Source organism: Ochotona curzoniae, unplaced genomic scaffold (genome assembly GCF_017591425.1).
Source record: "Ochotona curzoniae isolate NIBS_2020 unplaced genomic scaffold, NIBS_Ocur_1.0 scaffold_4683, whole genome shotgun sequence".
NCBI lineage: Eukaryota > Metazoa > Chordata > Mammalia > Lagomorpha > Ochotonidae > Ochotona > Ochotona curzoniae.
This window is the reverse complement of record NW_024467121.1, coordinates 4048234-4074891: the sequence shown is the minus strand read 5'-3', so window position 1 is coordinate 4074891 and position 26658 is coordinate 4048234. Positions and strand designations below refer to the sequence as shown.

The window sequence follows — 26658 nt, the reverse complement described above, 5'->3', positions numbered from 1 at the left end:
CCTTTTAATTTCTCCTGTTTCAATTTATGCCAGATTTCTGGAGATAAAAAGAACTAGCATGTTACTAAAAGAGCAACATTTCAACATTAGAATGTGAAGATGAAGAGATGGAGGAGATGTCTGAAAATGAATTTAAAATATCCAAAGACAATGAAAAATACAGGAATTAACAAAACCCATACATAACATGAATGAGAAATTCTGTGAAACTGATATTTTGAAGAGAAAATATTAGAAGTGCAGAATTTATAAATATGCCATGTGAAAATATAGTGGAAAGCCTAAACAAGACTTCGTGAGATAGAAAAAGCAATCTTTAAGCTAGAAAATATTTCTTTTGAAAAAACAGACAAAAAAAAAACCCCACAAAAGTGTCCAAGATTATGGAATATCATCAAACGACCTAACATGTTTTAGGAGTTCCTGAAGAAGGGATAGATTTAAGTCTATTCCGTTAAATAACTGGAAACAAACGTCATCCTAATACAGGATGCAATAGAACTCCAGAAAAGATGTTTACCTTGACACACTATGGTCAAACTTTGCACAGTTAAAGACACTAAAATGTTCACAAGTGGAATGACAGATTACCAGTAGGGGATTTCCACTCAGACTTTGAGCTGATTTCTCATCAGAAACCCTACAGGCTAGGAAACAAGACAGGGCCACAGTCCAGGCTCTGAAAGACAAACTGCCAACCTAGAGCTTTCTACCCAGCTGAGTACTCATATTTTACATGAAGGTGAAATAAAGATCTACAAAAAGAAAGAATCGCCACCACCACCCAGCCAGCCTTATAAATGATGCTTAAGGATATGCTGCTACAGACTGTTGCCCCAAATCAAAGAATGTGAAAGTAGAAAGTGAGTAAAAGTACAAAGGAACTCCAATACAAGCAGTAAGAATATTTATGGAAAAACTGTATGACCAAATCATTACCTTTCAACAATAAACTGAATGCAAATGGCCTAAATCCCATGAAATCAGACTAGCTGAATGGTATGTATGTAACAGGAAAAGAAAAAATTACTTGAGGGATTAAAAATGACATTTAATAGCTTGAAAGTGGTTTAGCACAGTAATTTACAAAATGTGGTCCTGGAACAAAAAGCATCCCTTAGAAATGTCCCATAAATGCAGATGCTCAAGGGATACCTGAGACTTCCTGAATCGGCTACTCTAAGGGAGGTTCCCAGAAATCTGTGCTTTAAAATGCCTACAGCAGGCTCTGAGCCAGCTGGCGTTTTCAGCCTGTCTCCTAAGGGTTAAGAGAGAGAGAGAGAGAGAGAGAGAGAGAGAGAGAGTGTGTGTGTGTGTGTGTGTGTAGTGACTGATGTTATTGTGAAAGAATATTTTCAGAAATAATTACTGAAGCAGGTTACGGAGAAAGCATTTTGTGTTCACTCAGCAATGGTTTTTTAAAGCACAGTTTCCAAGAACCTGTTAGAAATGCAAATTCTCATGTTTCCTCCCATCCCACTAAATCAGACTGTGGCATTGGGGCAGGATCTGTGTTCTGACGTACCCTCTGACGCAGGCTGCAGAATGCAAACCACTAATTTGGGAGAAAAAAATAAAGCAATAATGATAACTCCACATAACAGAACTCATGGAAAGCAGCCAATGCTGTCTCTATTCTGAACTAGATCTGTATCTTATACTCTTCAGTAACTGAATAATGAAGATAGGAATTATATAAATGATACGTTTTAAATTTGGATTAGAAGCTACTAACAAACTGTACCATTGACTTACCTCCTACTCTGTGTGCAATCAGATCCTATAATAATCTTGAAACATGTTCTACTAGTGTCCCTGGTTTAGTGATAGAAAACAGAAGAAGACTGCCTAACTTGCCAGTAACAAAAATCCAAGGAAAACAAGAATAAAAGAAACATAAAACCATTGTTTTTAAAAATAAGCAACAAAAAGGTAAAACTGAATAATCTTTAAGTATCAGCATCCATACATAAACTCACATATCTGGAATATTAATGTACCTGTTTTGTGCAAAATTATAATTTATATATTTGCCATATCCACATAAACTGTGAACATCTCAGTTAACATGTTTTTTTGGCAGGGGAAGCCTCTGTCCATTCTCCTTTCTGATTTATTTTTCTCTGTAAAACTATCTGCCAGCACTACCATGAAAAATTTTCATGCTGTCCCATAGAATTATATTAATTTGTATAACACACATACACCCTTCTCCTTGCTTTCGAAGTATTAGATTTTGTATTACGAGTCTCCTGGAGGTTGGTTGGGATGACACAGTGGGCCCGTCCAGACTACCAGTCCACTTTTTTTGACTTTACCCTCCTGGCTGACTCGGGTCTCTTGAAGTCTCTTCGTGTCCTTTGTTTGAGTAAAGTACTAAGTCAAGGATGGAAATGCTATGTCAAGACAAATTGGTGGGCTTGAGGTCTTCATCTTGTTTTATTTCTCTGTAGCAGTTGGACCACTGAAATATTCTCTCCTAACAGTATATCTATTTATGTTTCTATTCATTTGAAAAAAATAGGGAGGGGGTTAATTATCTTTCACTCACAAGCTTGCTCCCCAAATGTCTTCCTCAGCAGGGAATGGATCCGGCTAAAGGAACCTGGAAGTCCAGCTGGGTCTCCCGCATGGGTGGCAGGGATTCAACACTTAGCAAGAAGCTAGAACTGGATGTGCAGCCAGGGCTGAATCCCAGTCTTTGACAGGGATGTGTGCAAGCCAAATGGGATCTTAACTGCTATGCCAAATGCCTTCCCTGGAATCTACTTCTGGTTTTATGTCAAGACGCTCCTTTTCCAGCCTACCTCATCTATACTGGGCTTCTCAGAGGTCTGGGCTTGCCTAACCCTCTCAACCTCACTTCTCTAAAGACATGTAAAGTTCCCAAAGTAGTAAAATTGACATTTAGGAATGCATGTGTTGTTGGAAATTTGCTTACAACCCCAAAACCATGACCACCATCACCTTTGCAACCATTTGTGGCATACAGAGTAACCAAACATTTGGGTTCTCCCATGTGCACATAGCTGAGGTCCAGCAGGACAGTGCTGTATCTTCTCATTTCAGCTACCACACTGTAAACCAGGGTCCTTCCTGGAGCCTACTTAGTGCCATTCTCCTTTTATCTCTATTTTTAGGGGTGACTTACCCTTTTAAACCACAGTCATATCCTGAGCAGTGGTTCGCAGGAACCTGAGGAGCCACAGGTCAGTCTTCACCGATTCCATGCCAGTGGTGCAGTGACTATACAGAACACAGTTCCTGTGTGCAGTGAGACTGGCCATCTCATACTCCACCCTCTCCATTCAGTTGCAGCTGTGTATAGTCACCTGGACACCAGGACATACCACACAGTGCAGAGTCCCAGGCTCACAAATGGGTTCTGCATCTCCCTTCCCCACCTCCGTAATACTGTGCACTTTACACAAGCTCCTTGTCTTGAACTACTCAGCCCTTGAGGAACATCTTCAGTCACCCCTTTTCTCAAAGCAGAAAGTTCGAAATCATCCTAGGTTTCTCCTCCTTATTTCACATATAGTTCATTACCAATTCCTGACAGTCCTGCTCTTCCATCTGTGGATTCCTTGCCTGCCTGATTCCCTCTGCCACACAGCCTTACTTTAGGCCTGTAACTGGAGTGATCAGCACAGCCTTCTCAGTGATTTTCCCTCCCAAACCTTGTGCATTTCCATTCTGCTGTCCCCTATATTCTTTTGAAGACCCAACTTTTATGTTTATTCTGTATGTTACTGCTTAGTCTGTCACTTCTGAGCTTCATCAGCTTCCTAATTTGTCCCTCATCTCACTTATGCTCTGCAATCTCCTCTTTCACCCAATGCTTTCGGAATCACACCAAGACAAAGTCCTTCCAGAGCCTTCTAAGCCCAACATAGTCAGCACATCCTCATACCCCATGACCCCTCTTTGCTCACTCTAATCTTCCTGGCCCCCTGACTCTTCTTCAAATGTGCCATCCATGCATCTGCCTCAGGGCCTTTATTCTTATGCCTGTAGCACAGGGTGCTGCAAGACTGAAGAATCCACCACTAAACTCATTCTTCTAAAATGTCATTTCTGTAGCCAGTATTGTGGTTGCAGCAGGTTCAGCTTCTGCCTAAGACACAGCCATCCTATATGGAGGCCAGTTTGAGTCCTGATGGCTCCAGTTTTGATTCAGTTCCCTGCTAATGACCCAAGAAAGCAACAGAAGCTAGCCCAAGTGCTTGGGTTCCTGCACCCACATGGGAGACCCAGAAGAAGTTCCTGGCTGTAGCCTGGCCCAGTGTGGCCATATGGGCAGTGAACCAGCAGTTGGAAGATTTCTCTTTCCTTTTCTCAGACTCTGCCTTTAAAATAAATAAAAACAGCCTTCCCTGACATAAAACTACACCTTCCTTCTGAGCTTGCCACTGTTCAGCCTGATTCTCCTACATGCTGCCCTGCTCAGTGATCCGTAACTGTCTGTTGACATCCATACCTTTATGTTTTCTTCATGTCTTCTCTGTGAACAGGGCATGGGGGAAACTTCTGTGATGGTTGTCTGGTGTTCTGGCACTAAGAATAATTCCTTGCACATGACTGGTACTCAGGTGTTTGTTGAATGACAAAATCTTTACATAGCTTTTAACTGCTTTTTTATCTTATCCTTACCTATCTAAGTTTCAGTGCCACATTCCTCTCTTTGAAACCATACATTCAGCTAAGGTGAAGCACAGATGTTTTCTAGAAGCGTCTTGTAACTTTCACAGTCTCAAATCACTATCACACCCTCCACCCAATTCCTTTTTCTTGGCTAAATCACCTAACTCCAGTGAGAGGTTTACATTCAGAGCTGTACTACACCTGTAGGTATTGATGTAGGGAGGAAGTTACCCTACTTCACTATTGGTGAGAGTGTAGACTAGTGCAGCCATTATGGAATTCAGGATGCAGACAACTGAGAATTGATCTACCATATGACCCAGCTATCACATTTCAGGGAAAATACATCCAAAGGAAGTAACATCTGCATATGAGAAAGTGACAAGTAACCTCTATTTACAGCAGTATAATCCACAATAGTAAAGACATGGAAACAACCCAAATGCCCATTGAAGGAATAGATAAAGAAATTCTGGCACATCTACTCCCATAAAATACTACATAGTCATTAAAATTAACAAAATTCTACCATTTGCAACAAAATAGTCTCAACTACAGACCATTACATTCAGTGAAACTAGGCAATCACAAAAGGATAAATATTATAGGTTCTTTCTAACATAAGGCAACCTTCATATAAAATACGTGTGTGTGTGCGCGTGTGTGTATGCAAATTTTCTCAGATGAACTGTATATTGGAGACTAGCATACCGGGAAGTGAAGCTGTGCCACAGCAGGCTTCTGAATAAAAGCAGGACTCCCAGTGAAATAGTTATGATACCAGATTTTCTAACTTTTTCTATACCTACAAGGCCATGACAAACTTAAACAGCAAAATGTTAACCTTGTAACTGTCACTAAAGGATGAAACCACTGTAATAATAAGAAGGATATGATGGAAGGGGAAGATGGGAAGGAAAGGAGGGAATCTCTGCATCTACAACAGTGTATCATGGAAAATAATAACAATGCAGTTAGGGTAAGCTCTTGGCAATCTAAACAAATTTCTCATATCACTGATTACACTAAACACATTACCTGACTTTGCTGTCACTCACTCTAGGAAATGAGTATTTAATGACAATTCCTGTGATCATTCTGTAATTTGTAGAGAGAGCCTTAAGTGTCAGAAAAAGTTTATAAAAAGTAGTGCCAAAATAGTCTCATTTTCCCCTAATATATTTGTAAACCTAGGTTCCTGAAGTTTCGTAAGTGAGGACTTGTTAAGGTAACAAAATTGAGTTCTATACAAAGTGCCATATTTATTAATATTTTAGGTTCACTATTTTTAATATTTTGTTATTGTTATAATCATACTTCAGAATAATCTAAAAACATCAATGTTAAAAAAACTTCCCAAAATATGTATATATTTGACAGATAAATAGCAAAAATTTAACTAGACTCAGACATCTCACACAACCACCAGAAAGCTTTCTTCATGAGAATAGAAACCTAACTTTCCAGGAAGATAGCTGTGTTACAGTGATCAACCAAACTCCAAGGATGTGCTAAGAGGTGAAGCAACTACCAGGCATGGCATTCAGATCAAACTAGTACTCACTTATACACCCACACACCACCATAAACACACTAGCTAAAATCCTGAAAACATTTTTTAAAGAAAATGACTAATATGAATCAATGGATAATAGCCAGGAATTAATTTCCATCCTTCATCACACCCAATCTGTAGACTCATACACACGTACAATTACATCATTTGTGACTTCATAATTGATGGAGTTCAAGTATGAGGGGATATTTCAGATAACACCCATCAGTTATAGCGAATATGCTATGTTTAATTCTCATAATTCTACAGGTCTTGATATCTTTTAGCATGAGGAAACAAAGGTTTGGAGAGAATATTAAACTTGCTGATGGCAACACACCTATAAAATCAGGAGTTTTTAAAGTCCATTACATCAAAGTTCAGATTAGTGGGAAAAAACATAACCAAAACATTAGTTCTGACATATTGTAGAATTTTTAACTGGAAGCTATCATAACAAATCCTTCCATACTATAAAATAATTAAGACTGTAGCACTAGCTACTGACATCATCTCCTATTTTTTAATACTCTGTGACAAGTGGAATAATCATCTCATTAGACTCATCACTATCCCTGGGAAGTGAACACTGGCATAGCTTATGGTCATGATACAGACTTACCTAAGCTTGACCTTGTGTTGGATCTTTCTATTATTGCATGCTTACTGGGGTTGTTTAATACTGAGCGTTTGGCAAGCGAGATATCAGCAGTGACCCTTGTGATCGAGATCCTGTTGGAGAAGAAAATCAACAGAAGACCCAAAGATTATCAGTGTAATCAAAGGATTCATATTTGCTTATCATGTTACTGCCTTAAACTTTTGCTGATTGTTTTCCAGGTGTTAGCTGTATATTAAATGCTTTACCGTTGTTTTCTCATTAAATCAACTGAAAAAATGCCAGGACAGAAGTTCAAATTTGACAAATTTGGACAGCATTTAGAATGTCATTTGGAACACACACGTTCCCTATGAGAATGGGCATACTGGAGTCCTGGTTCTGATTCAAATTCCAACTTCTGTTTAATGCTTACTCTGGCAGGCAGCAAGTGATGGCTCCGACAGTTGGGCCCCTGGCATGCATTTGGGAGACCTCGATTGCATTCCTAGCTCCTAGTTTGTTCTTATGCCATGCTAGCTGCTGTGGGCATCTGAGGAAGGGATGCAATAGCTCTGTTTCTCTGCCTCTGAAAAAGCTGAAAATTCAGTTTTTAGGAAAATCATTTTTGAATATTCTTATATCTAATATTCCTTGTAACCATGTGAATAGTATCCAAGTGAGTCATGTCATAGGCTATCGTTGTGATTTCTCGTGTTTTCTTTATTGTTTCCATGCTAAAAATTTTTAGTTTTCATTTTTGCTGAATTTTCTAAATGTTATAAAATAATCTTCAAGTTTTCTCCCTCCCTGCTGTCTAAATCTATTCACGGCATTTTCTCAAATACATCTGGAGGCCTTCCAACTTTAACTTAGTTGAGAGCTACAGGATGAGGTCCATGCGGCTGCATGCATGGGCGACAGGGAGTTAGGCACAAGACATAAACATTCTTTAGTTGGGAATCAGAATGTAAAGCCTAATACTGCCAACACCACAAACAGTTCCTTTAATTAATTAATTAATTAATTAATTTGAAAGGCAGAAAGAGACAAAGACATCTTCTATCTGCTACTCTATTCCCAAAATGCCCACAATAGCAGGGGTAGAACCAGGCCAAACCCAGGAGGAGCCTGAACCCCAATCCAGTTCTACATGTGTGGCAGGGGACTCAAGGGACATTACCACTTGCCTTCCACAAGTACACACTGACAGGAGGCTGGAAAGAGAAGTAGAGTTGTGACTCAAACCTAGGCATTCTGAAAAGAAATGTGTCTTAGAGTTTAATTGCTGTGCCAAGCACTTTATATGTAGATGTAGGAGTACATACTAGAAGATATGGCCGAAGAGTTAAAAGCTGTTTACTATCTGGAGAGTAAATATGTAATAAAGTATGGAAAGAGATTATTGGCTTTTGGGGAAAAATGTTTTTATCTACAGTTCATAAAACCCATCCTTTTGGGCATGGTGTAATAGCTCAGTGGCTAAATCCTTGCCTTGCAAGTGCCAGGAACCCATAAGGGCATTGGTTTGTGTCCTGGCTGCCCCACTTCCCATCTAGCTCCATGCTTGTGGCCCGAGAAAGCAGCTTAGGATGGTCCAACATCTTGGGTTCCAGCACTTGCATCGGAGACCTGGAAGAAGTTCCTGGCTCCTGTCCTTGGATCAGCTCAGCTCTGGCCATTGCTGCCCCTTGGGGAGTGAATCAGTGGACAGAAGATCTTGGTCTCTTTCACCGCTTGGTGGTCTCAGGGCCTGCTAGACAGAAGACCCTCAAGAATTCATCCCTCTTACTGGCAACCACAGAGCTAGCTCTTGTTTCTGCATAGTTTTGATTTTTCCAAAGTATCTTATATGTTGAATCACATACATGCAGTCTTTGAGCTGTGTATATCATAGTTGCTTCATACTGCTAAGTGGCACTATTATTCTAAAAAAAACTATTTTTCAACTTTTTGCAAGTTAGAGGACAGACTTATCTAGCATTTAAAAAGCCATTACCATAACATATGAAATCCATTAGTTGCCATTTCACAGCATACTCATATAAAACCAGACTATATGCTCAGCAATAATTTAAGCTCTTACTTATTCGGGGTCTCTGGAATAGAGGATAGTGATACCACCTAGGAAGCAGCAGCTGTAATTACGTTGAGCCCTTGGGAGGTCACAGATGGAAACATCAACTCAGTGTGTTTCTTAAGTGTCTACAAATATTCTACATTATTCTGTGTGCGAACATAAGACTTGTGTATGAGCATGTGTGTCCAGAGTGGAGGGAAACATACATGTATCTGACAGATGCTTACTGGTGTAAGCACCATTAAAAATAATGATGAAACAATGAGACAGAGGGTGTTGAACTATGGAGGGTATAATTTTAGTGTTCAGAGATAATTCCTAAGGTAAAGTGAATATTCAATCAACAAAGAAGGGAGGGAGGGAATGAGTGATAAGCATATTGAGGGCAGATTGAGAACCTCAATTTCTAAGTATGCATAATGGCACCTGACTGGATGCCCAAATACCACCAATGAGCAGAGATCTGTGCCTGTGCCTCAAAAGAGCTCTGGACAGCCTGGGAGAAGGTTCTCTGGTGACAGGGCCTGGTAGACCTGCCCAGAGTGCTACAGAGTGGAGTCTTTAAGGAGTTAAGTCTGCAGGGCCACAGGATTTCCTGTGGTGATGTGTGCTGTTCCTTGAACTGCATGCCTGGTGTTTCCTGCACATGCTGTTGCTCAGCTTCCTTGTTGATGTGGCTGACTTTGTAGCCTGTGAGAGACCACTCTCCCCCTGAAACCCCTGCAGTCATGCTTTGGGAATGGTCACTAATCAGGGGTTTTACTGGGAAGCAGACATTTGGAGTCATGAGGGCAGAATTTCTAAGCACAGTTCAGGCTAGAAGCACCTGATGTTGCAGGTGCCAGAATTGTGCATGAGAGACTTTTTTTTTTTTTGCACTACAGATTTGAACTCAATTAGCTAAGAGTAGGACAGAAGATCCTGGAGGCTTTTAAGTGATTCTTAGCAGCCAGGCTAGCAGTTCACCAGTTTGGAAATTATATAATGTTAAAATAAGGTTCCCACATCAGAATATAAAGTGAAGTAATATTTCAAATTAGATTATTGATTTCCGATAAGATTCCCTTGCAGAAGATTCTGGCACTGGTGTATAACTGTCTGTAGTAATTCAGTATGTGTCCTAACACTTCAGTGTTGACAGCTGATGTTTTCAAAGTTACTGGGGAAGAAAACTGAATTTATCCCAGACAGTAGTGTTTTGTCTTATTTCCAATTTCCTCGTTAATTTACCTGTCTTGTTCTATAAGCTGAATCTGAAGATTGCTTTGCTTACATGATACAGTTGCTTAGGGTAGATCCCATTTTTAAGATCTATTTTCTTAATTTTTTTTTTTTTTTTTACTGGAAAGGCGGGTCTCAGAGAGAAGGAAAGACAGAGAAAGATCTTTCATCTGCTGGTTGATTCCCCAGTGGCTGCAATGGCTGGAGCTGAGCTAATCTGAAGCCAACAGCTTCTTCCAGGTCTCCCACATAGGTGAAGGGTTCCAAGACTCTGGGCCATCCTCCACAAGTGGATGGGAAGTGGAAGAGCTGGGATACTAACTGGCACCTACATGGGATTCCAGCAGATGCAAAGCAAGGATTTAGCCACCAGGCCATCATGCTGGGCTGTGGATTCCATTTTAAATGGGCTGCTCTACTGCATGCAATAGGGAGAGCACGAGGAATTGCTGCCCCTTAAAGTCTTTAACTTCTGTATACCTTCCACAAATGAGCCTAACTGGGTTCCAGAACAGAGGAGGGATTCCTGACAATTTAGTACCTTTCATAACCATTTCCTTTGTATTTTCTCCTTTATGGGCTTTAAAAAATGTTTTCAAAATGTAAATTCAGTTTATTTAATGGATCATTAACAGGTAATTCATTTTGTTGTTTTGGAATGTTCTCTGTGGCTTCTTCCAAGTTTCCACTGCTGCTGTCTTACCCTTCCAAAGGCAAAGACATTTAATGATAAAGTTACTCTGGAGGTTTTGCCATGGTTGAAAAAGTTAAATCTGCAAATGGCTTTTGTGATTTTATCTTCTATCTCCTTTGAGGACCTTTAATTGGTAATTGCAGGCTTGTAATGTTGAACCCAGCTTTGAGATTCAAAGATACCTGTCAACAAAGCTGAATAGAAGTCACCAGAAACAATGGATGCGTACGGCATTCAGATACTGTGCTTGCTTGTTTCTTACATGCAGTCCTCTGCATGGCTGACACTTCACAACAGGGGTCCAAGACACACAGTGTGGCTGGAATCTATCTGCCAAATTCAAAGCTTATTCAAGCTTAAATAGAAGAGGTAAATTAGGAAACTCATCTCACCCCTATGGCTGGCATATGGGAAAGGGCAGCGGGTTAATGCAGTTGTGGACAGCACAGTGCCATTCTAATGTAGCTTTTTGGGTATGTTTGCTCATGTTGACAATATCAAAACTGTGATAAATGACAGATTCAAGAATAAAGAAACAGGAGCTAATTAGGGTAGACTAGATGCATGCCTTTTGTATTTGGCCCATACTGGTAACCTTGGCATGCATTAAAAATCACTTCATACAGACATGGAAAATAAAAATATCTACTTATCAACATTTGATTGTGCAGATTTGAATACATCTTGAATACAAAATATTTCAGTGCCTCTTTCTATTCCCTTTAGTTCTCTGCCTGTTCACATCCTGATGACAGTATTTTTCCTGATACAAAAACTTCCCTCACTACTCTCACTTCCTCAGTTGGGTGTCAGTACAACTTAGAAATGTTTATAGGAGCAGACACAGTCTAGTAAAGAGAGCACTGAGTTAAGCAATCTGAAAGAACACTGACATCAACAGATAAAAAATGTATTACCCTTGGGCAGTTAGGATGTGGGAATGAAAGTTAACAAGGAAAAAGGGGCACCAACTTCATTCTGTTAAAAATATGGAAATGCACACTGGCCTTGTATGTTCCGAGGTCTTCTCTATTCTCAGTTTAAATCTTGAGTTTCCATTTAGTCTCCTCTAACGTCTTCAATGCTTTAGAAGCCATCTTAAATTTTACACACACCCCTACTGATTATTTGATTCAAGTTTCTATTAAGAGTGTAAAAAAACCTCATGAAGCTAAGCCCCCTGTTTTTACAAAGATTCAAAGTAAGCTCTATGGCGCCCCCATGCCTGCCTCTCCAGGATTTACCCTCTTCAAGTCAAAAATCCAGAAAACATCAGTGCGCTGATACTTACCGTCCTTCAAATCTGTGTTTTAAAAAATCAAACAATGCTTTCTGCATCATATCTGTGACCTGTAATGAAGCAATCAATGAAAAAGATAAAAACATTAACTAGTTACGATTAAAACAACTTCACTTAAGAACACTCAAAAATGATTTTCCATTTGGAAAAAGTAGCTTAAAAGTCATGTTTCTCTGAATCTTGATACACTGACAATTAAAATGACAAAGACCCCATGATGTCTTAGACAATAAGTTACTTTGCAACTGGTTCCATTCTCCATTTGAGACTTTCCTAGGTTGAGAAGATGGTAGTGAGCAAAGATCTCCAAAGCAACAGCCAGGAAACCTATCCAGAACCAAATACACCTGGGCCGTGCTGAGCTCTTCAGGGCTGGATCCCAGAGTCAGCGTGACAGAGCTGCCAGGCTTTGGGGCAGGGGAAGGCTGAGGGAGAAGTGGAGGCAGCTACTCACCTCATACCCTTTCAGAGAAGGGCCCACGAGGACCACGGGTCGCATGGAGGGCACTACATCATACGGAGGAGTGTGCTCTGTCTGCAAAAAGAGGAGAGGCATCAGACCATCCCTAACAGGAGGCACCGAACTCTCCGACACGTACAGTGCTTTTTCTGAACTCTGTCATGAGAGGCATTAGCGTTCCAGATATTAGAAATATAGAAGTATATTTTTACTTGCCTCTTTTCTTGGCAATCCCAGTCAATGACTGGGAGGGTTTATTTTGTTACGGTTTCCAAGTTACTGATTGATATACAATTTTCCCACTCTTTTCAAGAAATGACACTGCTGTATTAGTTTCTGAAGCAGGAGGTGCTGCTTTTGAATGAAGAGAAGCATGCCTCATGCAAAAGAGGTGCTTTAGGCTTCACCAGAGGTTAAAGTCCTTGTTCAGATGCATTTGCATTTTCTGAAGAATTGAAAGGATTAGACCTAACACGCTCCAGTTATGGAGGAAAGAAAGATCCCACTGCCTTTGCATCCTTGAGGTTTAGCTTACCTGGATCAGACCTAACTCTGGAACATTGTATCTCTCGCTACCAAATATTAAAAAAAAAATAATAAAAGAGTATCAATTTATGTGCCTGTTCCAATAAGTAGTATTCATGAGCACTGCTCACAGCATAGTTATTAATATTTTGGCAGTTTTTGCTCTCTATAGCTTGGTGTTTAAAAGTTTACAACGTGAGGCTTTTGTGCTTTGGTGGGAAGCAGCTGATGTGAACAATATACTCTACTATGCCTCTAAAATGCTCACGATCAATTTTCATACCTAGCATACCTCTGTAGTTTTGGTAGTGCTTCTCTTATATAACAAATCCATTTCTTTTTATAATAATTAATAATTAATTTCTTTTTTGGGAGATAAGGGGGACAGAGCTAAATTTTGTGACAGTTTCTAAAAGTACCAACATATTTCCAGTTAGTTATTTCAAATAAAATGTTTCATATTATATTTTTTTAAAACTTAATTTGCTTTTTTACATGAAAACTGGCTCTTCTGATAACAGAAAATACTAAATTGATCCAAAACTGAATTTTTTAAAATGCAGAATAAAGATAAATATGGCCTTAGACACTGGGATAAGCAAATTGTGAGTCTGCATTATGGAGTAACTGAACGTACTTAGTTTAAGAAACACATGTACCAAGAAAGAATTGTGCTTTATACTATTTTAGGAATTTGATATAAGAATCTGATATGCGAATATGATTGGAATTTTTACATCAGCCTGTCAGTTGCATTTTATTGTCCATTGCAAATTTTCCAGAGCTTCATTTGAATTTGCTGAAGGGGCAATTAAGGAACCTTTCAGATGCTTTCATCTGAGACTTCCATGACAGTCGCAAGCAATATAGAGAAAAACATTACTGCATTGTGCTGTCCAATTTGTTTAAAATTTTTCCTCATATTCAAAATTAAAATTAACAGACACAGTAAATATAGAACACATTTCTGAACAGGAAGAAACAAGACAAACATAATACAGTAATAGCACAAATGCCACACAAGCACCGCTCTAAAAGCATCCTAAACACATGAAAAATAATCTTTGACTCTCAGGTTGGTTGGCACTGTGAACTCTACATTGCAGTTTACCACATCATCAGTCACATCAGAAGAATGAGTACCAGTGCCGAAGGCATCATAAGCATGTTCATTAAATCCTTACATTTTATACCACCTGGGCTTATACTGAAAGTGTGTAGAAGCCAAGTCATCGTTATAAGGCAGTATGGGAACACCTCTTCTACCATCATTAGAAATAGAAGTTGCATGCATTTTAGTAACAGCTAACAAGAAGTCCTTAAGGCTGACATGGCCCAGGAACTAATACTCTGGTTCCTTTGGTCTATGTGTCTACCAGCTAGCAAAGGGTCATTCATGTTGGTAAACAATCAGTTGCTTCTGAATGGATAGGGTAGCAACAGAAATTACCTTATTTGATGGAATATTGTTATTTTGTGCCACGTTGATAATGGCACCAGTAATTTTCCACCCTTGTTTTTCTGAACTGCTTAGTGGGAAAATATGAAAGTCTTTAAAGTGTTAGAATTGATGGGTCAGCAAACCTCACAAAACTGTTGACTATCATGTTTTCAGTTCCTACTCCTGCTCTGTCAAGACCACAATAGCTTAACAGATTCTTAGGCTTCTCAACCACAGGTACTGCCAGTCATCTGGCTGCGATGAGAAGACAGGAGCAGAAAGATGGGCAGGCTCTCTGTTGTAGACAAACATCAAGATGGGGTGACACAACAGTCCTGGTGTGTTAATTTTTGCCTGGAGTGCTGAGGTTCTCTCAGTAAAGTTGCCACACTTGATTGAAAAACAAAATTTTACAAGGCCAGTCACCAGCACCTCATTAGTGTCGAGAGAGCAAAAACATTTGTTTGCAGAAGAACAGAACTGTGTGTGTTGAGAATGTGGCAGAAAGTGGAATTCACTTCATGTCCACAAGCATGCAGGTGTCGGAACAGACCTGTGGTTGCACCAAACCTGCTGACATTAGGGCAGATGACTCTAGAACACAGCATAGTGGCTGTGGAAAGTGGTAGGGAAAGTGGGGGTGGGGGTGAAAACCAAGGGAGAGGGACTTCTAAACTGCTCAAAGCTACAAAACATGCCAAGAGGATGTAGACTGAGTAGGGAGCTCTAGAGGACCCTATGCTTTCTAGTCAGGACAAGTAGCATCCTTGCATAGCATCTTGGTTGGCCAATGGCAAAGACTCTACGTGTGGCCACCAACCTCATTGTCCAACAGGTGAGATGCTGACATCTGACTGATGGAGAAGGCAAGAACATTGGGAAAGTATTCATATATGACAATAGGAAAAACTCACAGTAAACCGCCAAAACAAGCCTGCAGTTTTCCACTGGTCTTGTTCATCTGCAGATTTTGCACCTAGTGGATTAGAAGTTTAAATACTGACTAAATTAAAAATTGAATATTCCTCTTTTTTTTTCTAGTACAAGCTAGGTATCTGGATATCATAAATCAGAATCTAATAACTGTTTTCATATGCTTGATTATAAGTTAAATTTTGGGGAAAAAAGACAGGAGAAGCAAGCACAATTGAGGTGCATTAGATGGAACTGTTAGTGTCTGACATCTGAGTTCCCTTGGTGGTAGATATTATTCCATCAAAAAGGATAAGTACTGCAATGGTGTTTTAACCACTCAGTGAATTCAGCTGTTTTGAAACTCATGGACTCAATTAGCTGTTGATAGGTTCATAGGACAGAAAGGATTGTATTTAATAGAACTGCGGGAAATAATGCTAATGATGCCAGTGGCAGGATAAACACAGCTTATGTCAATGTAAACTTACCGATTTCTGCTTCTGCTTAGCTACAGCAGCATGAAAAAGAAACAAAGAATAACAGAGCATGCATGTTATTGGCTTGTCAAAGGACGCAGACGGTCAACAGGACTAGAAATGTGACGCAGTGCAGTTCAGCGAGTGGACAATGGGAGCCGGAAAGTTCATGTTACCTTCTTAAAGAAGGGCATTCTTTTCTCTTTGGAGTGGGGTGACGTTACACTGTTTGCACTGGGTTTAGGGGAGCGGTGGTTTGCTGGAATATCATTTTCTTCTGCATCTAAGCCAGTAGCATCTATGTCTATAGCTATATACAGACAAACAATTCAAAAATCATCAGGTGGACAGGAGAGGAAAAACAGGTTATAAAGAAAATAAAAATGAAAACAAAACTATCCACTATAAAAGGTCTACTATGAGTGCTCAACAAAGTACACAAAGAAAGTAAAATTCACAGGTACAGCATGTTAAGAATGCAATGTAATCAAATTTAACATGTATGCTGCAAAAATCAGTTTCACGCTGGACCTCTTGGAAACCATTTCCTAGAATTTCTAATTTGTAGCATCAAATGATAATGTTGACACTTTATCAGCTGGGTAAAAGTACAGCACAGATTATTTGGCTTCACTTCTTACAACATCTGAAACCCACTTTTAGAGAACAAGCAACTATATCAAAAGCCTTTATCACAATGTGCCTCAGACTTAGCATTTTGCTAGAATTTGTAGGAAATGAAGGGCAGTAACAAAAAGTTCACTGAAATTGCAATTGGTATTTAATACAAAGTAAGACTTAAAAAATCTGCAATCTGGGTGGCTAGGGCTTCATGTATAAGGCACATAGTTCTGAAGGGGGAATCCAGGATGGGTGGGAAATGACTGCAAGATGACACGTGTACCCTCAGGTAGACCTGGCTGAAGACCAACTGGGAACCACCAGATCTGATGACACACAAACAAAACTGGTTTGAGAATGACATGAGAGAACTTCACATAACTTCTATAAGGCCCTGGGATTTCATATAAAGGACAGGGTGCAAGGGCACAAAAATTTAAGACTCATCTTAAAAATTATGGGCTTAGATTTGTTGTGCAATACGCTTTGGCTTTCAAATCTTCAGTCTGAAAAAGAAAGCTTTAAAAGTAAATGCTAAGGGAGAAAAGAATGCATATTCTCACTTGAAAGTTTATTACAAAATGCTTCCACATTCAGTTACTATAGAATTTTATCAACTGCAGAATCAGAGCTGGAAGTATTTTACACATCAACTTCTACTCTATAATATCTATTAACTGAAAGATATGCAGAGTTTCAGTTACTCATTTCTTGCCTTGAACCAGACAGAACCAGGACCAGAAATCTGATTTTTCTTCTGCAGTAGCTTCCTGTCCCTGTCCTATGCCCACCTCCAGCTAAGTCCCTTCTCAGTTTGGGTGTACTTGCTCAAGTCCCTTAGTGTCCCCACTGGAGTCACGTTCTCACTAGCAGAAATCAGGGGGCTATTCCTCGGTCGACTTGCTCTCAGATTAATCCATGGTTATTATGACCAGGGGAAGAAAAAAAATTTACTCATCCCAGGAAAACATCCTATTACACATGTTAGATTGCTAACAAAAACCACAGTATGTTCAGATATAAGGAACATATTATGTTTAAACAATAAACAGCCTTGTGTGGTTATACAGCTCCTATTGTAAGCTGAACTGGTACTCACAACAAGCTTCGCAAGAGATGGGAGACCATCTGACAGAATCACACAGTTTTTCAGTCCTGAAGTTATTAGGGACATTCTATGATTCAGCCCTTTTATGACTTTTCATTTGGTAAATGAGAAAACCTGTGATGAAGTGAATGCCTGGCATTCTTGGCACAACATTGCAAATGGCAACAATTGTCAGCATAATACGAGCACTATGGTTTTTCATCAAGTCAAGGTATAATACCCTGAATTAATTCTAGGTACGTAGACAGATTACCTAGTAAATCTGACCCATCTCTGCATATTGATGAGCACTGTGATGTGTGGGAAGCATTATTAAATGTGCCCAGGGGGCTGAAATAGTGCAGATTTTTATACCATTCTATATAGCGAACCCTTTGCTCAAGTAGAAAAAATCTCATTATGGGGCCTACTGAATGGCTCAAGGCTGGGAAAAATATGAAAAAAAAAGTCGTGAGAGAGATGTATAGGAAGGACACACTCTGGAGGATCTCATTATTCCTAGAGCATGCCTTAACCAGCATCAGGTTTCCCTTCTGGTGGCAAACTGCCACATTCTCTTTCCTGTCTTTTATTGGGTGTATCAAGCATACACTCCTGAAGGCATTGCTGAAACTAAGGTGATCTAGTTTGCATGTGAGAGTTGCCAGAAAACTTCAAAGGAATGTGATTTTATGATCTGCCCATTGGATTTAGTCTACTATGATTATGAGACGGCTTTTTTCCCCAATAAGAAGATGAGAAAGGCATAAAGTCATAGTTATTTTGCTGTTGACACTGCCCAGATATGGAAACCCACCCACAGCCTGAGTCAAGTTTCAAATTTTGCCTATATTTGGACAAACAGGGCTTGAAATGCTGAGAACTTTCCAGCTTCTTTGAATACTGGTAAACTTAAATCTAAATGCATCTAGGTTCATTCTGAAGCACAAAATATTCTGAAGTGTATAGTCAATTATAGAACACACTAGAGAAACTCCCCAAGGCAGCTAAGCGGCATGTAGCCTTCTGCAGAATTCCCTGGGCTCTATCAGACTCTGCAGCCTTCCCGGTCCTGGGAGGTGGTACCCTTCCCTGGGGTCTATCAGACTCTGCAGGCCTTCCCGGTCCCGGGAGGTGGTACCCTTTTTCAGTCTTGCACGTGCAGTTCCAGACCTTAGCCAACACAAATGTTGACTTGGCAAAAACTGCTTCCATCTCTCCAAACTCATTTTTTTCATTCTTATTCACTTGGATTATTATTATCATTTTTCTTAAAATGCTCATTATAAGTTGACAGAGACCGACCCTCGGAAACACTCTTTTTTGTGTGTGTGTGTTTAATTAAATGTTTAATTTTCTTTTTGTTTTTATTGTTACTAACATTGTATTATGTGATACAGTTTTATAGGTGCTTGGATTTTGAAATTTTAAATGTTCGAGCTTGGTTAAAGCTGAGAACTCAGGAGTGACCCACATGTACCCACATATGTTGCTGTGGCATATGCCTTCTGCAGCTGGCCTCTACACCATGCTCAGACGGGAAATGCAAATTTTTCTTTTTCCAGATCCCTGAGAATATCCAAGCATGTTTACTTTGGACACATACTTATGTGCTTTGGTCTAGCCATGAATAATAGGAATTGTAATCAGGGCCTCTGGGAGGCAAAAATTATGAAAACTTAAAACTGCAACCCAATCCACCCTTGGCAGGTAAATTAGAGGTGGACAGTGGGAACGTTTGCAGAAATTTCTGGAATATTTTTTATATCATTTGGGATACTGAAATGCAACTTATCCGAGTTTTGATGCACTTGTCACATACTTTGTAACTGCTTATATTTTGTAGTTCTCCCATGTTTTTAAACTTTCAGTATTCAGAACAGTTATGCTCATGCCCATATGTATATAAAACTTTGGTGAAATTCTATATCGTATTTATTTTAATACATTAAGTTCTTCATGGAACTTTAGGTTATGATAAACAGCTAGCTATGAGTTATTTTATACATACACTAACATTCTTCAAAATGTATATGCCTTTTTATTACATATTGTTCTACATTATAATAAATTAAGTACTGAAAAAGGAAATGGTTGAATATCCTTGTCTATAGAAGAGGGCTTCATCACAATGTGATGTCGCATTTTTTTTCCATTTTAGGAGCCTGGGAACAGTTGTGGAGTACCTCCGAGCCACTCTATGAGCTACATAAGCTGAGCCTGGGGTTCTTGCAGGCATCTCTGCCACGTCACGTATTCGTGGAGCAAAGACTATGCGCCCTTCCCCTGTGCATTCAGGGAGTGCCTGTTCCAGAACGCCCAGAGGGAGATGCTAGTCTCACCTAAGAGCCTCTTGGGCTACAAAACTCATTTCAAAGGCATTTTTTTTTTGTAATTAATTTTGAGCAGTTATAGTTGCTGTAAGTAGTTTTTAAATCAATATGCATCATAAATAATGTATTTCTAACTGTACTCAGAATTTGCTCAGTGATGTAGTCTGCCAATCTTTGCTTACAGGGTTACTGTTTGTCAACATTCAGGAAAGAAGTGTCATGAGTAGAACAGAGAAATTCTGCTCTTAAGACACACTAGTGTCACACTAGTCACAGTGTGACTGACTCCTTAGTTTCTTGATAGAAGCACAATTGTCTGTTTCTGTTCTCATTGCATTTCCTGCTCTCCAGAAATCACACACAGAACAGTTTTGCTCAAATATTTGGGTAGCCAGTCCTGACAATCTGACTTCCAGTTCTACATCATAGGAAACTATGGCAGTGATCTTGGCTTTCAAGCAATCATTAACCGCATATTTTATACACATATATGAAGCTACAAATTCTATACAAAATGGCACAGCTATAGGATTAGCAAGCAAGCATGCAATAACCTGAAGGAAAATTATGTCCCATAAAACATATACTTACACTAAAATTATCTTAAATTCACATTTAAATGGGTTTCCTTTATCTAACCACTCTAAGAAGGAACCCATTGTAACTGTTGCCAGCTTTCTTGATGCATCCATGTGCCCTCTACATCTTTCCTTGTCTTTCTGCATGGTTCAGGCCAGACTATTTCCTCCATCTTCACCTCTGTCCACATTCTGTGCCTGCTTAAAGTCCTGATGTTCTTATCCAGCTGTTCTTTTAACTTTGAAGCCCACCACTTACATTATAACCATGCCAACGGGCTGGACACTTTAGCAGGTACCAGGAATAAAAGATTAACTTATATTCATCCCTTTGATCACCTGCAGCGACTCAGATAAACACAGTGACATATTTGCATTTTGTTTTAAGCCAGGAAAAAAAATGGCCTCTTATTGTTCCCAACTCTTCTCACTTTTTACCTCTTTTAACATCTGAATTAAGATATAACCTAGCATGTGTAAATTCATACAACTAGCTAAGACTGGGAAAAACATGAAATGCAGAATGTTCTATTTATCACCAATTACTCACTTACCAGATGATGGAGGTGTAGACTTTCTGGAACTAGGTACAATGTCACCCAAACTGGATGATGAATTTCCTCCTGATTTACTGGAGTAAAGCAAAAAGTTACATTAAATCTGACATTTATTTCAAAACCAGAAACATTGATATCACTCAACTAGCATGATCACTGTTTCTTTAGTTGAAGTTCATCTTCTCTGTAAGGAGGCAAAACTCTGGTGGAGAGTCTTGGAGTTCTTGAAACCACTGTGTGATTATTTCTGTTTTTAAACTCAAAGTTGATTTTAAAAAGTAAAACAGAGAAAGTGAAAGAGAACTGGGTACTTTTGGCAGCCTGCAGGTTCTCCAGCTGAACCACAGAGAGTCAAGGAGCACAGATTCCTTTTGCTTTTTTATTTCGAGAGTCCCTCAGCGACAACACACGTGTAACCTTAAGGCTAACATTTACTTCTTGTCTGGTCCCAGCTCCACTTTATCATTTCTAGCGTACTAAGACTAGCTGTCCTGAGCAACCTATACAAGAAAAATAATGCCTAAAGCAACACCAAATCTTGCTAATCTTTGAAAGGTACAGAAAGAAACCTAGCAGAGCACTCGGGAATATACCACTGAGAGCGTATCAGAACCATGCTCAAGCATGACTGACCTGGAGGATTAACACGGTCCATGCAGGACTAACATGCACAACATTCACGCCAGAGCTAGCAGAGTCTGAACACTGATGTGATGGGTTCCCAGTGGCCTAGACACGTTAGAGTTGGTATCACAACAACAGGATTCATGTTTGTTACCAGCATACTTAATGACATTGTATAAAATGACTACATCCTAGATGAAGGTGACAAGAAACTTGGGCAAGAGAACCTCACTGTCCAATGTTCATGGTCACGGTGCAGCCCGGGTGTAGCTGAAAGCATGTGCTACAGGTGTGTCTGCATGAAAGGTCAATGCTTACTTACAGAGGTATCAGTGTGGAACTGTAAGATCTGATAGAGCACTGTAACAGGCTGGACTTCAGAGCTTTAGCATTTTAAGGCAAGAACCAAACACTAAACTTTAACGATCAGTTAATGAGATAACTCTATATCTTCTGAGGTTCTTAAATGATACTCCAATCCTTTTAATAATACCATAAGACAGTATTAAAACTAACCAAAGAAGCCATGTCTGGCAGTAACAGAAGGATACTTATTACCATGAAAAAAAATCTTTCCTTCCAGAAATTTAGTCTTTTTTAAAAAATTGTTTTCTAGGGGCTGATGTAATGGCTAAATAGGCTATTCCTCCACCTGCAGGCACTGCCATCCATCTGGATACTCCACTTTCTTTCCAGTTCCCTGCTTGTGGCCTGGAAGAATAGTACAAGGTGGCCCAGGTCCTTATCCTGAACACACATGGGATGTCTGAAAGAAGCTTCTGGTTTCATACCAGCTCAGTTCTGGCTGCTGCCGCCATTTGGGGAGTGAACTAGAGGACACAAGATTGATCTCTTTCTGTTTCTCCTCTGAAAATTGACTTTTTCAAATAAAAGTAACATTTATTTCCTAAAGTGTTTATCCTAACTTCAATTCGGGCAAGGCTGGTTTCATATCCTCTTTCAATTTCAATGTAACAGTCAAAATGTCATGAGTCGTACAAAAATCGAGGCAAACACTGCAAACAGTGGTGCACATTTGCTTTTCACTTTCACTTCTGTGAAAATGCCAAGATTCTGAGCCATGCCCAAAATTCTATTGCCATCGATTTTTGTCAATTTTTATCATTTGTACATCAAAGTTTTTAAACACTGCCAGACTCTGGTTATGTTGTCTGAACAAAACTATGCTTAAACTGTGAGAAGACAAATGTAAGAACCTGAGTAAACAAGTAGACGTATTTGCACATATTTAGGCAGAGCCTGGATAAGACAGGAAAAAAAAGTTAAGCCAATCAAAAGGTATATCACTATACAAAAAATAGCTTAACCGTCTTTACTAACATTATGCACTCTCTAAATGTGAATCATTTGTTGTCCTTCAGAAAACATGCGAGGGTACTCCCACAAAGCTACAGAGGGACAGTTAGCTAGGGTATGTAAAGTAGGATCAATATGCTGCTCAGGAATCCAGTTTCTTGGTAAGAAATACAGAGAAGGCAATCAGATGATGGCTCAAGTAATGAGCTTCCTGCCAGCCACACAGAAGGCTTAGATTGATTTCCTGGCATCCGGTTTTAGCCCAGCCCAGCCCTGGCCACTGGGAACATTTACAAGTGAACCAGAGGATGAAATCTTGGTTTCTCTTTGTCTCACAAATGAAATCAAACAGAACAACAACTTTGTAGAAAATGGAATTAGACTTTAGGTTTGTTTTGGTGCAAAAGACTTTCAAGATCCATGAAGGTCTTAAAATAATTCATAGAAAATAGATCCAGTGTGATGACTTAATGGCAAAATCCTCGCCTTGCAACTGCCAAGATCCCATTTGGCTGCCAGTTCATGTCCTGGCTACTCTACTTCCGATCCAGCTCCCTGCTTGTGGCCTGGGAAAGCAGTAAAGGATGGCCCAAAGCCATCCTTTATGACCCTACATCCATATGGGAGGTCTGGAAGAAGCTCCTGGTTCCTGGCTTTGGATCAGCTCAGCTCTGGCAGTTGAGGCCATATGAGGAGTGAACCAGCAGATGGAAGATCTTTGTCTCCCCCTCTCTCTGCAAATCTGATCTGCCTTTCCAATAAAAACAAATTAAAAAAAAATCATAAAAAATGCATAGTGCGAACAAAGTACACATGAATTTTCAAATTTCTGCAAACTAAACATCTTTTAATTCAATTTTCCATCGTTTTCAAGTTCCCTCATACTTACTAAAGTAAATAATATTCTGTAGTATTCAAATACTATGATCAGTACAGATAAAAAAAAACGCATAAAGCTAACAACACTAGAGACTGAAGGACAAGGATTCTACCTTCAGGCTCCCTGTAGGTAAAAGGAATATGCACTGTTTTTTTAAGCATGCCTTGGCATTTACATTAATACATGTTTCTCAGACTGAATTCCTCCAAGTACACAGGAACTAATGAACGTGAACTCTAGAGGTCTCAAAACAGAGAAATCCAACTGCACTAAAGAGCCTAATAATTAAAAAAATGCTAGTCACATACCGATACATTACAGTAGGCATCACTACTCCTGAATAAAAGATGGGTTCTCATGAAACTATTAAATGCATCTTGATAACAGGATGCTAGACTTTATTAATGTCTATACCGAAAATGCTACGATACTCTTAAATTTCAGAATGATGGATTTCTGACTGTTGCTGAAGGACTATACTATTGTAATATATGGGGCAAAACAGTTTATTATGGGGGAGGGGAATGAGGAGGGAGGGGAGGCGGGAGGGGAAATTCCTGAACTGTGTCATGAAAAATAAAAATTAAAAGAAAAAAGGTCACCTGTTTGTTTCTAAAAAGAAAAAAAAAGTGGTTCAAGGAAATCTAGAAAATGACTGCAATGTAGTTCTAAGGCTCAATTTTGGTGATGTCTGCACATATTTTAAATTACACATGTAAAACAATGTTTTTGATGTGTAAATTATGCTCCAATAAAATTACAAATACGAAAAAAAATGCTACTCCATGAAGAGCAGGATTTGAAGTCACAAAGCATATTCTATTTCATTGGTTAGCTGGCATTTGGAAAAAACACCCTTGCTGACATTGCAATATTAACAAAGGAACTATAGAAACAAGAAAGATACAAGCCAAAGAAGACAGAAACCTAGCTATTCACAGGAAGGAGCCTGTGTTCTGTCCTTTCACAGAAGAGGCGTGCCCCATCCCTCCCCTCTTACAAAGGGTTCAAGCTAAGATTCAACACACAGATGAGCAGGACTTCCTGAGGTGTGCACAGCCTGAGGGAGAGTTACTCAGCTCCAGCCTATTTCTCCAACTCACTTAACTGTAAAGGCAATTTTAACTTGTTTCATACTTAGCTTCTCTTTAAGTACTTAACAGTGAATGTAACTGAAAACTGAGCTTCTCATGTGAAAATGAAACTAACAGATGAAAAGAGCTGCTATTTGCTGATGTCATCTGAGGTTATCATCTTGAGGACGTCTCCCTGGCAGCCAGGCCGCTGTGGACTCTGGTTTTCGTCACCAGGGCTGCTCCGTGTCATGGCAGTTTCAACAGATGATTAGGACTTCAGAATTTCCTTTGCACTGAAGCTCAGATTCAAAACTTTAACCTTTGTTATTCCATAAAAAAATGACAGTGAATTTGATTCCCTTCCAAATTAGAGGCAAATCAGATGCTGGGATAACAGTTTTTAAAATGTAGAATTCCTACTGTTTTTTCTATAAGTCATTATCGCCAGTCTCATTTTGAACACATATTCAAAGATGAACAATACAGTCAACAGCAGTGCAGAATGACAGTGTAATCTGAACTCTTACCAAAGCACTTGACGTTTTTCTCATACCTGGAATAGAATTTCCCTTGCTTGGCTCTCTGTTCGTGCTGTAGCCTCATGTTTTCTAGTTTGACTGGGCTTGGAATGAATCCGATTTCACAGCCTTCTTTAACCAAACGCCCTATCCACCAGTCATTGTTAAATTTCTAAACACAAAATCAAAATCATTAAGATCAGTCCGCAGGAATTCAGAACTTTGAATCACTGTTATTGCAAAACAATTATTTTAAATGGAACAAAATATGGCAACGAACTATGTAATGACTGTCACAATTCAAGAAAGTTTTGGATTTGTGGCTTGAGTGGATAAGAGTGAAATATTCCTGGAATGTTAACAATCCATCAAAGGCTTTCTGCTTTCTCTTTTCACTGGTGCTACCTTAGGTCTGGGCTGAATTCTTTCCTAGCTACTGCTGTTAGGATGGGCAATACAAGTTTCCTAGGTTCAAAGACTGGCAGTCTTTCCTAGTAAGAGACTATAAAGAACATTGAGGTGTTACACTCTTCCCTATAGGTAATCAAAATATTTGGGAGTGTTAGGAATGAATGATTGGACAGGAGTGATAGCTCAATAGGCTAATCCTCCACCTGCAAGTGGGAGCCATCCCATATGGGCACCAGTTCACGTCCCAGCTGCTCCATTTCCCATCCAGCTCCCCGCTTATGACCTGGAAAAGCAGTAGAGGATGGCCCTTTCAGCTTCTGATGGGCTCAGCTCTAGTCACTGCGGTCATTTGGGGAGTGAACCAGTGGATGGAAGATCTTTTTCTGTCTCTCTCTGTAAACCTGCTTTTCCAATAAAAATAAGTCTTAAAAATGAATGAGTGCCAACAGGTATATAAGTACCCAAGACAAAGTTAATAGATTATTTCTCTACAGTTACTAAAGGCTAAACATATATCTCTTTCAGGTGAAATATTTATCTTAAATTTTTATGATTTCATTTCATTTCATTTCATTTCATTTTTCTCAACCATGAAAGTTAGTGCCCAAACACTTCAGGAATTTCCATTCTTTCTTTTCTTTCCATGGTGGGCAGAGATCTTTCTCTAAGCATGAGTCATCTAACCACCTGTTACAAAGTCAAATTCTAAGCACTCCATCATTTGTAAAACAAAACAAAACAAAAGCC

At 39.4% G+C, this 26658-nt stretch overlaps 1 protein-coding gene across 12 annotated transcripts in view; it reads right to left on the bottom strand.

The window, feature by feature from the left end:
• CACNB2 (calcium voltage-gated channel auxiliary subunit beta 2) overlaps positions 1–26658 on the bottom strand; it is a 331302-nt gene that overhangs the window by 5688 nt on the left and 298956 nt on the right. For 6 of the 12 annotated variants that reach the window (XM_040967828.1, XM_040967829.1, XM_040967831.1 and 3 more), the window contains 6 exons: positions 25536–25672; positions 21083–21159; positions 16086–16219; positions 12547–12627; positions 12084–12142; positions 6822–6931 (listed from right to left, as the gene is read on the bottom strand). In XM_040967828.1, coding sequence (XP_040823762.1) covers positions 6822–6931; positions 12084–12142; positions 12547–12627; positions 16086–16219; positions 21083–21159; positions 25536–25672 — 598 coding nt within the window. Of the gene's footprint in view, positions 1–6821; positions 6932–12083; positions 12143–12546; positions 12628–15432; positions 15495–15921; positions 15942–16085; positions 16220–21082; positions 21160–25535; positions 25673–26658 lie in introns of all 12 variants that reach the window. The other 6 variants (XM_040967832.1, XM_040967837.1, XM_040967839.1 and 3 more) reach the window with 2 other exon arrangements.